This window comes from Anolis carolinensis, unplaced genomic scaffold, assembly GCF_035594765.1.
Source record: "Anolis carolinensis isolate JA03-04 unplaced genomic scaffold, rAnoCar3.1.pri scaffold_15, whole genome shotgun sequence".
Classification (NCBI taxonomy): Eukaryota; Metazoa; Chordata; class Lepidosauria; order Squamata; family Dactyloidae; genus Anolis; species Anolis carolinensis.
Genome location: NW_026943826.1, coordinates 3,707,117 through 3,722,248, shown reverse-complemented (window position 1 = coordinate 3,722,248; position 15,132 = coordinate 3,707,117). Strand labels below are relative to the sequence as shown.

Here is a 15,132-nt window from a genome sequence, read left to right as displayed (position 1 = left end):
AGCACCCAGTGTGCCCATCACCACTGGGACCACCTGCACTGGTTTCTGCCAGAGTCTTTGAAGTTCAATCTTGAGGTCCTGAGAGCGGCTGAGTTTTTCCTGTTGTTTTTCGTCAATGCGACTGTCACCTGGGATGGCGACATCAATGATCCAAACCTTTTTCTTTTCCACAACTGTGATGTCTGGTGTGTTGTGTTCCAGAACTCTGTCAGTCTGGATTCGGAAGTCCCACAGTATCTTTGCGTGTTCATTTTCCACGATCTTTGCTGGTTTGTGATCCCACCAGTTCTTTGCTGCTGGGAGGTGGGACTTCAGGCATAAGTTCCAATGAATCATTTGGGCCACATAGTTGTGCCTCTGATTGTAGTCTGTCTGTGCAATTTTCTTACAGCAGCTGAGGATATGATCCATGGTTTTGTCGGTTTCCTTGCACAGTCTGCATTTTGGGTCATCAGCTGATTTTTCGATCTTGGCCTGAATTGCCTTTGTCCTGATGTCTTGCTCCTGGGCTGCAAGGATCAGGCCTTCTGTCTCCTTCTTCAGGGTCCCATTCGTGAGCCAGAGCCAGGTCTTCTCCTTCTCAGCTTTTCCTTCAATTTTGTCAAGGAACTTTCCATGCAGTTTTGTTGTGCCAGCTGTCAGCTCTAGTTTGTGGTGCGGTTTTCTTGTACTGGTTTTTTGTCTGCTGTGCTTTGAGGTTTTTCTGATTTTTGACTTCAATCAAAGCAGGTTCTTCACTTTGCTTTCCATCTTCTGCCAGGGCATGTTCTTCTTCTTTGACGGTTTGTTTGACTTGTAAGAGTCCTCTGCCTCCTGATCTTCTAGGCAGATATAGCCAGTCAACATCACTGCGAGGGTGCAGTGAATGATGAATGGTCATGAGTTTTCTTGTTTTTCTGTCCAAATTATGTGTGTATATATGTGTGTATACACACACATACAAATCAATCCTAGCCTGACCCTACAACCTTCCAAGATGTCTAACGTTTGTGGTTTTTTCCCTTCCTACACAGGTCGGCCCCTCCTGGCGCCAAAACCTTTGATGTCTGGGGGTCGCCCGGGGTCAACCTGTACATTATCCACAATGGGGAGGTCGTGAAGGTGCCTTCCTGCGTGCCGAGATGGCCGCTGAGCGCCAAGGTGGAGGTCATTGTGACGATGGATGGTCCGAGCACCAAAGTGGATGACGAGAAGGTGAGTCTCTTAGTGTTGAGGCCTGTGAAGCCTCTGAGGATGAGGACGAGGATTTTCTGGTTGAGCCTGGTGTTTCTGTGGCAGAAAGCGAAAGTGTTTTCCGAGATGATGGGAATGTTTTGTAGATTTGTTGTTGGGGAAAAGGAAGCAATTCTCATGAGAATCAGGTAGGGATTGACTTGAAAAGGAAAGTGGAGGAGGCAGGAGGGTTACCGATAACCCAGCGTTTGCAGATCAGAAGAGATAGTGTGGAACAGAGACAAATACGTTGTTCCCAGAGGCTGAAACATAAGCAAAGAGAACCCAGGTGTGAGAAAGGTTAATGGGAGTATTCTTAAGCGATTTGAGATCATGCTCATTGTGAGATCAACATTGGATTTTCTTATTATCCCGTAATTTGTCCTCACTCCTAGTTATCTGAATTCCCAAATATCGAATCTTTCTCTTGGCAATAATAATAATAATAATAATAATAATAATAATAATAATAATAATAATAACTTTATTTCTATACCCCGCCCCATCTCCCCGGAGGGGACTCAGAGCGGCTTACATGGGGGCCGAGCCCGAAACATACAGCAATAAAACGATAAAACAATTATTCCAACAGTAAAACATCAATATCAATAAAATCATCATAAAAATCAACATACAGCATAAAATGTTATAAACAGGAGACTAAAACAAGGATCAGGGACAAAGTGCAGAATATATCAAAATGGGAGAGGTAGTTTCTCAGCCAAAGTAGTCCATAAAGTGCAAAGTAGTAGTGGCAGAATATCCTATAGTTGGATGGGCAAATAGTTCAACCTAATAATTAATCGTTGACTATCCTAATTATACCCTCTTCCTGAATTTCCTTGATTTTCCTCTTATTCATATTCATCGTTAGAATTTCTGATTTTGCTAGATTTATTTTCAAGCCAGATCCCTTTTTAAAATCCTCCAAGATTACACTAATTTCTCCCAAGGTCTCTCTTGGATTTTCTGTTATAATTAAAATATCATCTGCAAATAAATTAATTCTGATTTCCTCCTTCTCTATTCTATATCCTTTGATCCTTCCATTATTCCTTATTCTGTCCGCTAAGAGCTCCGTTGCTAATGTAAAAATTAAAGGTGACAGAGGGCATCCTCGCCTAACCCCTTTTTGTACTGGTATTTTTTCTCAGAGTTTATTATTTATCCTAATCCTCCCATCTGCCTCTCTGTACAACTCCTCTAACATTGGATTTTCACATGCTAAGTTGCCTATCTTGGGAGCTCAGAATTAGGATTTTTGTTCTTGAGTCTGTATCTTGCTCTCTTGTTTAAGTTCTATGCCTCTTGTTTGGCCGTGGCGCAGGCTGGAGAGCAAGCCAGCTGCAACCAGCTGCAATGAATCACTCTGACCAGGAGGTCATGATTTCGAGGCCCGCTCGGAGCCTATGTTTGCCTTGTCTTTGTTCTTTGTTAAAAGGCATTAAATGTTTGTCTATATGTGTAATGTGATCCGCTCTGAGTCCCCTTCGGGGTGAGAAGGGCGGAATATAAATGCTGTAAATAAAAAAAATAAAAATTACCAATCTTGTTTCAAGTTTCAAGACTTCGGGATTATAGTCAAGATCAAGTATCAAGACTTTGGATTACGGTCATGTTCATGTTTTCAACTTTTGGATATGATTCTAGTTTAAGTGCAACACCCCTGGATTACACTTTCTTGCTTTTGCCTTCCGTGATCTTTGGAATTCCTATTCAGAGTTGGTCATTGCTTTTAAGTTCCTAGAAATCTAACTCCTGGATGTAATTTTGAAATTTCTTTTTCATATTACATTTTGCTGGTACTTTAGTCACTGCTTAGATTGCTTATGTTGCACTGCTTACATTGCTTATGTTCTGGCTCCTCAAGGCCAGTTTGAGGAGCCAGAAGTCGTAACAGCAGATAAGGAATCACGTGAAGAGCTGAATGATGAGGAGGTCTCCCAGGAGAAAACGCCTGTAGCTACAGAGATCAACAAAAGTTTACAAACCACAGCCGAAAATAGATTATGCTGGACTGAGAGATTATGTGGGAAAGTTGGGGGGAAAGTTCATGGGAGACGTAACGCTTTCATGGATGGCTATTGACTTAAAGTCAGTTCAGGCAACACTGTGTTAGAGTGAGAAGCTAAGCCTGAGTTCTCTTGTTCTTCATTCAAGTCAAGCCTTGGTTTTGGATTTTAATCCTGGTTATTGACTTAAAGTCAGTTCAGGCAACACTGTGTTAGAGTGAGAAGCTAAGCCTGAGTTCTCTTGTTCTTCATTCAAGTCAAGCCTTGGTTTTGGATTTTAATCCTGGTTATTGACTTAAAGTCAGTTCAGGCAACACTGTGTTAGAGTGAGAAGCTAAGCCTGAGTTCTCTTGTTCTTCATTCAAGTCAAGCCTTGGTTTTGGATTTTAATCCTGGTTATTGACTCAAAGTCAGTTCAGGCAATACTGTGTTAGAGTGAGAAGCTAAGCCTGAGTTCTCTTGTTCTTCATTCAAGTCAAGCCTTGGTTTTGGATTTTAATCCTGGTTATTGACTCAAAGTCAGTTCAGGCAACACTGTGTTAGAGTGAGAAGCTAAGCCTGAGTTCTCTTGTTCTTCATTCAAGTCAAGCCTTGGTTTTGGATTTTAATCCTGGTTATTGACTTAAAGTCAGTTCAGGCAACACTGTGTTAGAGTGAGAAGCTAAGCCTGAGTTCTCTTGTTCTTCATTCAAGTCAAGCCTTGGTTTTGGATTTTAATCCTGGTTATTGACTCAAAGTCAGTTCAGGCAACACTGTGTTAGAGTGAGAAGCTAAGCCTGAGTTCTCTTGTTCTTCATTCAAGTCAAGCCTTGGTTTTGGATTTTAATCCTGGTTATTGACTCAAAGTCAGTTCAGGCAACACTGTGTTAGAGTGAGAAGCTAAGCCTGAGTTCTCTTGTTCTTCGTTCAAGTCAAGCCTTGGTTTTGGATTTTAATGCTGGTTATTGACTTAAAGTCAGTTCAGGCAACACTGCGTTAGAGTGAGAAGCTAAGCCTGAGTTCTCTTGTTCTTCGTTCAAGTCAAGCCTTGGCTTTGGATTTTAATCCTGGCTATTGACTCAAAGTCAGTTCAGGCAACACTGTGTTAGAGTGAGAAGCTAAACCTGAGTTCTCTTGTTCTTCGTTCAAGTTAAGCCTTTGCTTTGGATTTTAATCCTGGCTATTGACTTAAAGTCAGTTCGGGCAACACTGTGTTGGAGTGAGAAGCTAAGCCTGAGTTATCTTGTTCTTCGTTCAAGTTAAGCCTTTGCTTTGGATTTTAATCCTGGCTATTGACTTAAAATCAGTTTGGGCAACACTGTGTTGGAGTGAGAAGCTAAGGCTGAGTTATCTTGTTCTTCGTTCAAGTCAAGCCTTGGTTTTGGATTTTAAACGTGGCTATTGATTTAAAGTCAGTTCAGGTAACACTCAGATAAAGTGAGAGATTATGTGGGTAAGTTGGGAGAAAATTTCATGGGAGACATAACGCTTTCATGGGTGGCTATTGACTCAAAGTCAGTTCAGGCAACACTGCATTACAGTGAGTAGCTAAGCCTGAGTTCTCTTGTTCTTCGTTCAAGTCAAGCTTTGGTTTTGAATTTTAATCCTGGAATTTTTCTTTGCTCCTGTTCATGTTCTCCTGTTAAAGTTTTACTAGTGAGACCTTTTTGCTTATGTATTTATAAATTCCGGCTGTTCCTGCACCTTGTTACCTCTGGAACTTTATGAGACATTTGGATTATTATTTGATTATCACCTGGGGAAATAATACTTTCAATCCAGGGACAGATTGGTTTCGAATTTATTGTACTTTTGCAGTGCATTTATTTACATCACTCTTCTTTCCGGCAGGTCAGGATTTTGTACTACAAGGAAAACGCAAAGGCATCGATGGCCAAAGCCAGCCTCCTCCTCACCTGCATCCGTGAGTCTGCCTTACTGGAGCGGGGATTGATTTTGTCATTTGGGAGTTGTAGTTGCTGGGATTTATAGTTCACCTACAATCAAAGAGCATTCCGAACTCCACCAACGATGAAAATGAAGCAAACTTGGCACACAGAACTCACATGACTAACAGAAAATATTAGGTTTGGTGGTCATTGAGTTTGATTTGTGGGAGTTGTAGTTCACCTACATCCAGAGAGCACTGTGGACTCAAACAATGATGGATCTGGGCCAAACTTGGCACAAATACTCAATATGCCCAAATGTGAACACTGGTGGAGTTTGGGAGAAATAGACCTTGACATTTGGGAGTTGTAGTTGCTGGGATTTATAGTTCACTTTGTCAGGGGATGATGGGTAGCAGAGTGAAATCCAAAAATTCACCATCCTTCACCTCCTTCTCCAGACTGTCTCCCCGTGTGGAAAAACAGCACTGGACAAACACACTCCAGCAGACGAGGGTTCGGTTGGAAATCCAACGGCAATATATCTTTATTTACCAGACTATATACAAAATAGAGCAAATCAGTCCTTCTCTCCATGAGTGCTCTTGCCGAAGCGACTCATGCACACACACACACTGCTCTCCTCAGGAAACTCCTCTGCATTCCACAGGAGCAAGAAAGAAAGTCCCGGTCAAAACAAACTTGACCCCATTGGTCCTGTGATATGTCAATCATAGCAGACTCTCATTAACTCCATAACTGCTGAAATGCCTTGCCGAAAAACTACATACATCTTACCGTGTTATTCAGGTTTCTATTTACGAACTATTTTGGGTTTTTTTTTTCTGTTCTTCTTGCAGAAGTTTCTCTGGACGCGGATACGACTCGCACTGGATCCGTCACCAGAAGAGCTAAGAACAAGGTCAGAACGGGATCCCAGAGGCTTAGAACATAGAACGGAAAAATCCCTTTTTAGATGTAATTGGGAGTGCCCACTTGGAGCTTCTTTATTTGCTTTGTAAAGAGAAAAAGGTGGGGTTTAAATAATAATAATAATAATAATAATAATAATAATAATAATAATAATAACAATAATAATAACAACAACACTGCCATATCTATGCAGATACCCTCCCTGACTGACTTTGCAAATTTCATGGCTGCTCAATGCGATTCAAGCTTTGTAGAGAGATAAAATGGGGTATTAATAATAATAATAATAATAATAATAACAATAATAACAATAATAACAATAATAACAATGCCACATCTATGCAGATACCCTCCCTGATTGACTTTGCAAATTTCATGGCTGCTCAATGCGATTCAAGCTTTGTAGAGAGATAAAATGGGGTATTAATAATAATAATAATAATAATAAAACAATAATAACAATAATAACAATGCCACATCTATGCAGATACCCTCCCTGATTGACTTTGCAAATTTCATGGCTGCTCAATGCTATTCAAGCTTTGTAGAGAGATAAAATGGGGTATTAATAATAATAATAATAAAACAATAATAACAATAATAACAATGCCACATCTATGCAGATACCCTCCCTGATTGACTTTGCAAATTTCATGGCTGCTCAATGCTATTCAAGCTTTCTAGAGAGATAAAATGGGGTATTAATAATAATAATAATAACAATAATAACAACGCTATATCTGTGCAGATACCCTCCCTGATTGACTTTGCAAATTTCATGGCTGCTCAATGCTATTCAAGCTTTGTAGAGAGAGAAAAATGGGGTATTAATAATAATAATAATAACAATAATAACAACGCTATATCTGTGCAGATACCCTCCCTGATTGACTTTGCAAATTTCATGGCTGCTCAATGCTATTCAAGCTTTGTAGAGAGAGAAAAATGGGGTATAAATAATAATAATAATAATAATAATAATAATAATAATAATAAGAATAATAATAATAATAATAAATTAGCAACAATGCCATATCTATGCAGATACCCTCCCTGACTGACTTTGCAAACTTTGCAACACCTCCCAGAGAGAGGGTGCCTCCAGGCAACAACAGTCAGGCTACCTCCATGCAGAGACCCTCCCTGATTGACTTTGCAAACTTCATGGCTGCTTGATGCTATTCGAGCTTGCTCATTGCAAGTGTGGATGTTGAAATGAACACCTCTCAAACAGAGGGTGCCTCCAGGCAACAACAGCCAGGCTACTTCCATGCAGATACACCTTCCAAACAGACCCCAAAATAGGTGTCAACTATCTCAAATAAAGCTCTTGAGATGGAAATATTTGGATATAAGACCTTGCTGTGTCTTTTTGCTCTTTGCAGAAAAAATGGACGTGGGGCCCGAACGGGAGCGGAGCCATCCTCTTGGTCAACTGCGACCGGGACGACCCCAAGGCCAAAGACATGGACAACGCGGACCAGCGGCTGCAGAGCTTCATGGGTCGGTGGGCGGCTTGGTCTGGCCATTGCTCCTCTGGAAATCATGTTGGAGTTGTCTGGGTTGCTGTGTGTTTTCTGGGCTGCATGGCCATGTTCCAGTAACAGTCTCTCTTGAAGTTTCGCCTGCACCTGTGGCAAGCATCCTCTGAAGTTCTGCTGGGAATGAGGCCAGTGGAGTGCACATATCTGTGGATGGGAGAAATAAAGAACCTTTGTTTGTTTGAAGCACATGTGAATGTTGCAATGAGCAAGCCTGAATTGCATTGAGTAGCCATGAAGTTTGCAAAGTCAATGCATAGACGTAGCCTGGCTGTTGTTGCCTGGAGGCATCCTTTGTTATTGCAACATTCACACTTGCAACGAGCAAGCTTGAATAGCTTTGAGTAGCCATGAAGCTCGCAAAGTCAATCAGGGAGGGTCTCTGTACAGAAGTAGCCTGGCTGTTGTTGCCTAGAGGTATCCTTTGATTGGGTGGTGCTAATTGCAACATTCACACTTGCAATGAGCGAGTTCAAATAGTATTGAATAGCCATGAAGCTGCAAAGTCAATCGGGGAGGGTATAAGCATGCAGGTAGCCTGGTTGTTGTTGCCTGGAGGTATCCTTTTTTGGGGAGGTATTAATTGCAATATTCACACTTGCAATGAACAAGCTCAAATAGCACTGAGCAGCCATGACATTTGCAAAGTCAATCAGGGAGGGTCTCTACATAGAGGTAGCCTGGCTGTTGTTGCCTGGAGGCGCCCTCTGTTTGGGAGGTGATAATTGCAACACACACACCTGCAATGAGCAAGCTTGAATAGCACTGAGCAGCCATGAAGTTTGCAAAGTTGATCAGGGATGGTATCCGCATGGAGGTAGCCTGGCTATTGTTGCCTGGAGGCACCCTCTGTTTGAGAGGTGTTGATTGCAGCATTCACACGTGCAATGAGCAAGCTTGGATGGCATTGGGAAGTAAATAAATAGCATCACTCAGAAACAGGAGGACTCCAGGCAGCAAACAATCCAGTGCCCAAACTGAGGGTGCCTCCAGGCCACAACAGCCAGGCTACCTCTATGCGGATATTGTCACTGATTGACTTTGCAAACTTCATGGCAACTCAAATGCTAATTCTAGCTTACTAATCACAACCGTCGCAGTTTCTTTGAACAATGGTTCTTTCTCCCACCCTGGACATTATTCCACATATACGCACACACTCCACTTGCCTCATTGCCAACAGAACCTCTGAAGATGCCATTAGCCACAGATGTAGGCGAAACGTAAGGAGAGCATGCTGCTGGAACAGCTCGAAAACTCATAGCAACGCAATATTAGGGATTGATTCTGAACTTGTTCTCTCCAGACCTGAAGGACATGTCCCTCATGATCCTGACCACGCGTGGCCCCGAGGAGGTCTTCGAGGAGAACCACCTCCTTCTCCGCATCTCGGCCTCGGACAACGACAAAGTGGGCGTCTTCCATGCTCAGGGTGAGTCACGAGGTCCATGGGCTCTCTGAGAAGATGCTCAGTGGTTCCTCCTTGGGAGGAAACGGAGGGGGTGGTGGCATCTCATGGGTGGAAGATAGCGTTGGAAGGGACCACGAGGACCATCGTCAACAACAACGACAAGAAGCATCTCTGGGAAGATGCTCAGTGGTTCCTCCTTGTAATGGAAGAGGTGGTTGCATCTCATGGGTGGAAGATAGTGTTGGAAGGGACCATGAGGAACATCATCATCAACAACAACAAGAAGCATCTCTGGGAAGATGCTCAGTGGTTCCTCCTTGTAATGGAAGAGGTGGTGGCATCCCATGGGTGGAAGATAGCGTTGGGAGGGACCACGAGGACCATCAACAATAACAACAATAAGAAGCATCTCTGGGAAGATGCTCAATGGTTCCTCCTTGTAATGGAAGAGGTGGTGGCATCCCATGGGTGGAAGATAGCGTTGGAAGGGACCACAAGGACCATCATCATCAACAACAACAAGAAGCATCTCTGGGAAGATGCTCAATGGTTCCTCCTTGTAATGGAAGAGGTGGTGGCATCCCATGGGTGGAAGATAGCGTTGGAAGGGACCACAAGGACCATCATCATCAACAACAACAAGAAGCATCTCTGGGAAGATGCTCAATGGTTCCTCCTTGTAATGGAAGAGGTGGTGGCATCCCATGGGTGGAAGATAGCGTTGGAAGGGACCACAAGGACCATCAACAATAACAACAATAAGAAGCATCTCTGGGAAGATGCTCAATGGTTCCTCCTTGTAATGGAAGAGGTGGTGGCATCCCATGGGTGGAAGATAGCGTTGGAAGGGACCACAAGGACCATCAACAATAACAACAATAAGAAGCATCTCTGGGAAGATGCTCAATGGTTCCTCCTTGTAATGGAAGAGGTGGTGGCATCCCATGGGTGGAAGATAGCGTTGGAAGGGACCACAAGGACCATCAACAATAACAACAACAAGAAGCATCTCTGGGAAGATGCTCAATGGTTCCTCCTTGTAATGGAAGAGGTGGTTGCATCTCATGGGTGGAAGATAGTGTTGGAAGGGACCATGAGGAACATCAACAACAACAACGACAAGAAGCATCTCTGGGAAGATGCTCAATGGTTCCTCCTTGTAATGGAAGAGGTGGTGGCATCCCATGGGTGGAAGATAGCGTTGGGAGGGACCACGAGGACCATCAACAACAACAACAACATGAAGTATCTCTGGAAAGATGCTCAGTGGTTCCTCCTGGCAATGGAAGAGGTGGTGGCATCTCATGGGTGGAAGATAGCGTTGGGAGGGACCACAAGGACCATCAACAACAACAACAACATGAAGTATCTCTGGGAAGATGCTCAATAGTTCCTCCTTGCAATGGTTGAATCCCATGGGTGGAAGATAGCGTTGGAAGGGACCACAAGGACTATCAATAACAACAACCACAACAACAACAACAAGTATCTCTGGGAAGATGCTCAATGGTTCCTCCTTGCAATGGAAGAGGTGGTTGCATCCCATGGGTGGAAGATAGCGTTGGAAGGGACCACGAGGACCATCAACAACAACAACCACAACAACAACAACAAGTATCTCTGGGAAGATGCTCAGTGGTTCCTCCTTGCAATGGAAGAGGTGGTTGCATCCCATGCGTGGGAGATAGCGTTGGAAGGGACCACAAGGACCATCAATAACAACCACCACAACAACAACAACAAGTATCTCTGGGAAGATGCTCAGTGGTTCCTCCTTGCAATGGAAGAGGTGGTTGCATCCCATGCGTGGGAGATAGTGTTGGAAGAGACCACAAGGACCATCAAAAACAACAACAACAACAACAACAACAACAACAACAACAACAACAACAAGCATCATCTCTGGGAAGATGCTCAATGGTTCCTCCTTGCAATGGAAGAAATGGTTGGAAAGAACCACAAGGACCATCAAAAACAACAACAACAACAACAGCAGCAGCAGCAGCAAGAAGTATCTCTGGGAAGATGCTCAATGGTTCCTCCTTGCAATAGGAGATGTGGTTGCATCCCATGGGTAGAAGATAGTGTTGGAAGGGACCACAAGGACCATCAATAACAACAACAACAGCAACAGCAACAAGCTTCTCTGGGAAGATGCTCAATGGTTCCTCCTCGCAATGGAAGAGGTGGTTGCATCCCATGGGTGGAAGATAGCATTGGAAGGGACCACAAGGACCATCAATAATAACAACAACAACAACAACAACAGCAACAACAAGTATTTCTGGGAAGATGCTCAGTGGTTCCTCCTTGCAATGGAAGAGGTGGTTGCATCCCATGGGTGGAAGATAGCGTTGGAAAGGACCACAAGGACCATCAATAACAACAACAACAACAACAACAACAACAACAACAACAACAACAGCAACAACAAGTATCTCTGGGAAGATGCTCAGTGGTTCCTCCTTGCAATGGAAGAAGTGGTTGCATCTCATGGGTGGAAGATAGTGTTGGAAAGGACCACAAGGACCAACAACAACAACAACAACAACAAATATCTCTGGGAAGATGCTCAATGGTTCCTCCTTGTGAGGAAACAGAGGAAGTGGTTGCATCCCGTGGGTCGAATATAGTGTTGGAAGGGACCACCAGGACCATCAAAAACAACAACAACAACAACAACAACAACAACAACAACAACAACAGCAACAACAAGTATCTCTGGGAAGATGCTCAGTGGTTCCTCCTTGCAATGGAAGAAGTGATTGCATCTCATGGGTGGAAGATAGCGTTGGAAAGGACCACAAGGACCACCACCACCACCAACAACAACAACAACAACAACAGCAACAACAAGTATCTCTGGGAAGATGCTGAATGGTTCCTCCTTGTGAGGAAACAGAGGAAGTGGTTGCATCCTGTGGGTGGAATATAGCGTTGGAAGGGACCACAAGGACCACCACCACCACTACCAGGATGCATCTCTGGGAAGATGCTCAATGGTTCCTCCTTGTGAAGAAACAGAGGGAGTGGTTGCATCCTGTGGATGGAAGATAGCGTTGGACAAAACCATTAGGACCACCCCCAACAACAACAACCCATCTCCTCTTGTGGCTCTTCGTCCAGTGATTCCAAGACTTCAGTCCTCCATGAGTTTTGGACATTCATCTCCTCAAATTGTCAACTTTTTGAGCCATAAAAATGTTATCTGCTTTCAGTGGGACAAAGCTGGTCTTGTCCAACCCTCTCCTCTGCAGAAATGACCAAATAAAGAACTCCCAAAAGTTGTCCATCCAATCTTTACAAAGGAGGCACTAGAGGTGTTCAGGTGTCTTTAGGGACCTCCAAGGGCCATCTAGTCCAACTCAACCCCCCTGAAGGAAACCTATCCAACTTCCAAAGGAGAGCTTCAACGCATCCTATTCCAAAGTTCAACATAGTGAAGATGTTCTTCCTAACTTGTAGGTGGAATCCCGTTGAACTCTTTGCTTCTGGTCTCTGGAGAAACCAAAAACAAGCCATCTCCACGTGAAACCCCTTTAGATATTTCAAGAAAGCCGTCAAGGGTTCTTCTCAAGCTTCTCCAAGCTAAACCCAATTGTTCCTCACAAAGTTTGGTGTCCGTTGAACTCTTTGCTTCTGGTCATTGGAGAACCCGAAAACAAGCCATCTCCATGTGAAACCCCTTTAGATATTTCAAGAAAGCCGTCAAGGGCTCTTCTCAAGCTTCTCCAAGCTAAACCCAATTGTTCCTCACAAGGTTTGGTGTCAGTTGACCTCTTTGCTTCTGGAAACCAAAAACCAGCCATCTCCATGTGAAACCCCTTTAGATATTTCAAGAAAGCCATCAAGGGTTCTTCTCAAGCTAAACCCAATTGTTCCTCACAAGGTTTGGTGTCCGTTGAACTCTTTGCTTCTGGTCTCTGGAGAAACCAAAAACCAGCCATCTCCATGTGAAACCCCTTTAGATATTTCAAGAAAGCCATCAAGGGTTCTTCTCAAGCTAAACCCAATTGTTCCTCACAAGGTTTGGTGTCCGTTGAACTCTTTGCTTCTGGTCTCTGGAGAAACCAAAAACCAGCCATCTCCATGTGAAACCCCTTTAGATATTTCAAGAAAGCCATCAAGGGTTCTTCTCAAGCTAAACCCAATTGTTCCTCACAAGGTTTGGTGTCAGTTGAACTCTTTGCTTCTGGTCTCTGGAGAAACCAAAAACAAGCCATCTCCACGTGAAACCCCTTTAGATATTTCAAGAAAGCCGTCAAGGGTTCTTCTCAAGCTTCTCCAAGCTAAACCCAATTGTTCCTCACAAGGTTTGGTGTCAGTTGACCTCTTTGCTTCTGGAAACCAAAAACCAGCCATCTCCATGTGAAACCCCTTTAGATATTTCAAGAAAGCCATCAAGGGTTCTTCTCAAGCTAAACCCAATTGTTCCTCACAAGGTTTGGTGTCCGTTGAACTCTTTGCTTCTGGTCTCTGGAGAAACCAAAAACAAGCCATCTCCACGTGAAACCCCTTTAGATATTTCAAGAAAGCCATCAAGGGTTCTTCTCAAGATAAAGTCAATTGTTCCTCACAAGGTTGGTGTCCGTTGAACTCTTTGCTTCTGGTCTCTGGAGAAACCAAAAACAAGCCATCTTCACGTGAAACCCCTTTAGATATTTCAAGAAAGCCATCAAGGGTTCTTCTCAAGCTAAACCCAATTGTTCCTCACAAAGTTTGGTGTCCGTTGAACTCTTTGCTTCTGGTCTCTGGAGAAACCAAAAACAAGCCATCTCCACGTGAAACCCCTTTAGATATTTCAAGAAAGCCGTCAAGGGTTCTTCTCAAGCTTCTCCAAGCTAAACCCAATTGTTCCTCACAAGGTTTGGTGTCAGTTGACCTCTTTGCTTCTGGAAACCAAAAACCAGCCATCTCCATGTGAAACCCCTTTAGATATTTCAAGAAAGCCATCAAGGGTTCTTCTCAAGCTAAACCCAATTGTTCCTCACAAGGTTTGGTGTCCGTTGAACTCTTTGCTTCTGGTCTCTGGAGAAACCAAAAACAAGCCATCTCCACGTGAAACCCCTTTAGATATTTCAAGAAAGCCATCAAGGGTTCTTCTCAAGATAAAGTCAATTGTTCCTCACAAGGTTGGTGTCCGTTGAACTCTTTGCTTCTGGTCTCTGGAGAAACCAAAAACAAGCCATCTTCACGTGAAACCCCTTTAGATATTTCAAGAAAGCCATCAAGGGTTCTTCTCAAGCTAAACGCAATTGTTCCTCACAAGGTTTGGTGTCCGTTGAACTCTTTGCTTCTGGTCTCTGGAGAAACCAAAAACCAGCCATCTCCACGTGAAACCCCTTTAGATATTTCAAGAAAGCCATCAAGGGTTCTTCTCAAGCTAAACCCAATTGTTCCTCACAAGGTTTGGTGTCCGTTGAACTCTTTGCTTCTGGTCTCTGGAGAAACCAAAAACAAGCCATCTCCACGTGAAACCCCTTTAGATATTTCAAGAAAGCCATCAAGGGTTCTTCTCAAGCTAAACCCAATTGTTCCTCACAAGGTTTGGTGTCCGTTGAACTCTTTGTTTCTGGTCTCTGGAGAAACCAAAAACAAGCCATCTCCATGTGAAACCCCTTTAGATATTTCAAGAAAGCCATCAAGGGTTCTTCTCAAGATAAAGTCAATTGTTCCTCACAAGGTTGGTGTCCGTTGAACACTTTGCTTCTGGTCTCTGGAGAAACCAAAAACAAGCCATCTCCATGTGAAACCCCTTTAGATATTTCAAGAAAGCCATCAAGGGTTCTTCTCAAGCTAAACCCAATTGTTCCTCACAAGGTTTGGTGTTGTGAAGAATGTTTTTTTATTTATATATATTATATAACCGCTGCCACCAAATGTAAGATGCTTTTATTTAAATGCTGCCACCAAATTATAAAGTCTTTATAATGCTGCCACCAAATTTAAAGGTCTTTATAATGCTGCCACCAGATGCAAAGGGTATCACCAATGCTTGCCACCACCATGGGAAGACGCAGCCACTAGCTACTCAGAGAGGAGACCTTTTAAATTTTGTTTTTCTTCCTTCTTCTTGTTTATTCTTGATGGTAATATATGTGACAGAGGCTTAGATGTTTGAAAGAACAATAACAAGTTTATTCAGGCACAAAGCT

General features: G+C 43.2%; 1 protein-coding gene across 1 annotated transcript in view; it reads left to right on the top strand.

The window, feature by feature from the left end:
• The window catches only part of LOC103282229 (protein-arginine deiminase type-3), a 55,363-nt gene that overhangs the window by 11,544 nt on the left and 28,687 nt on the right, over window positions 1-15,132 (top strand). Inside the window, exons 2-6 of the mRNA XM_062965709.1 lie at window positions 1,014-1,194; window positions 5,055-5,127; window positions 5,953-6,014; window positions 7,411-7,528; window positions 8,873-8,998. Coding sequence (XP_062821779.1) covers window positions 1,014-1,194; window positions 5,055-5,127; window positions 5,953-6,014; window positions 7,411-7,528; window positions 8,873-8,998 — 560 coding nt within the window. The remainder of the gene's footprint in view (window positions 1-1,013; window positions 1,195-5,054; window positions 5,128-5,952; window positions 6,015-7,410; window positions 7,529-8,872; window positions 8,999-15,132) is intronic.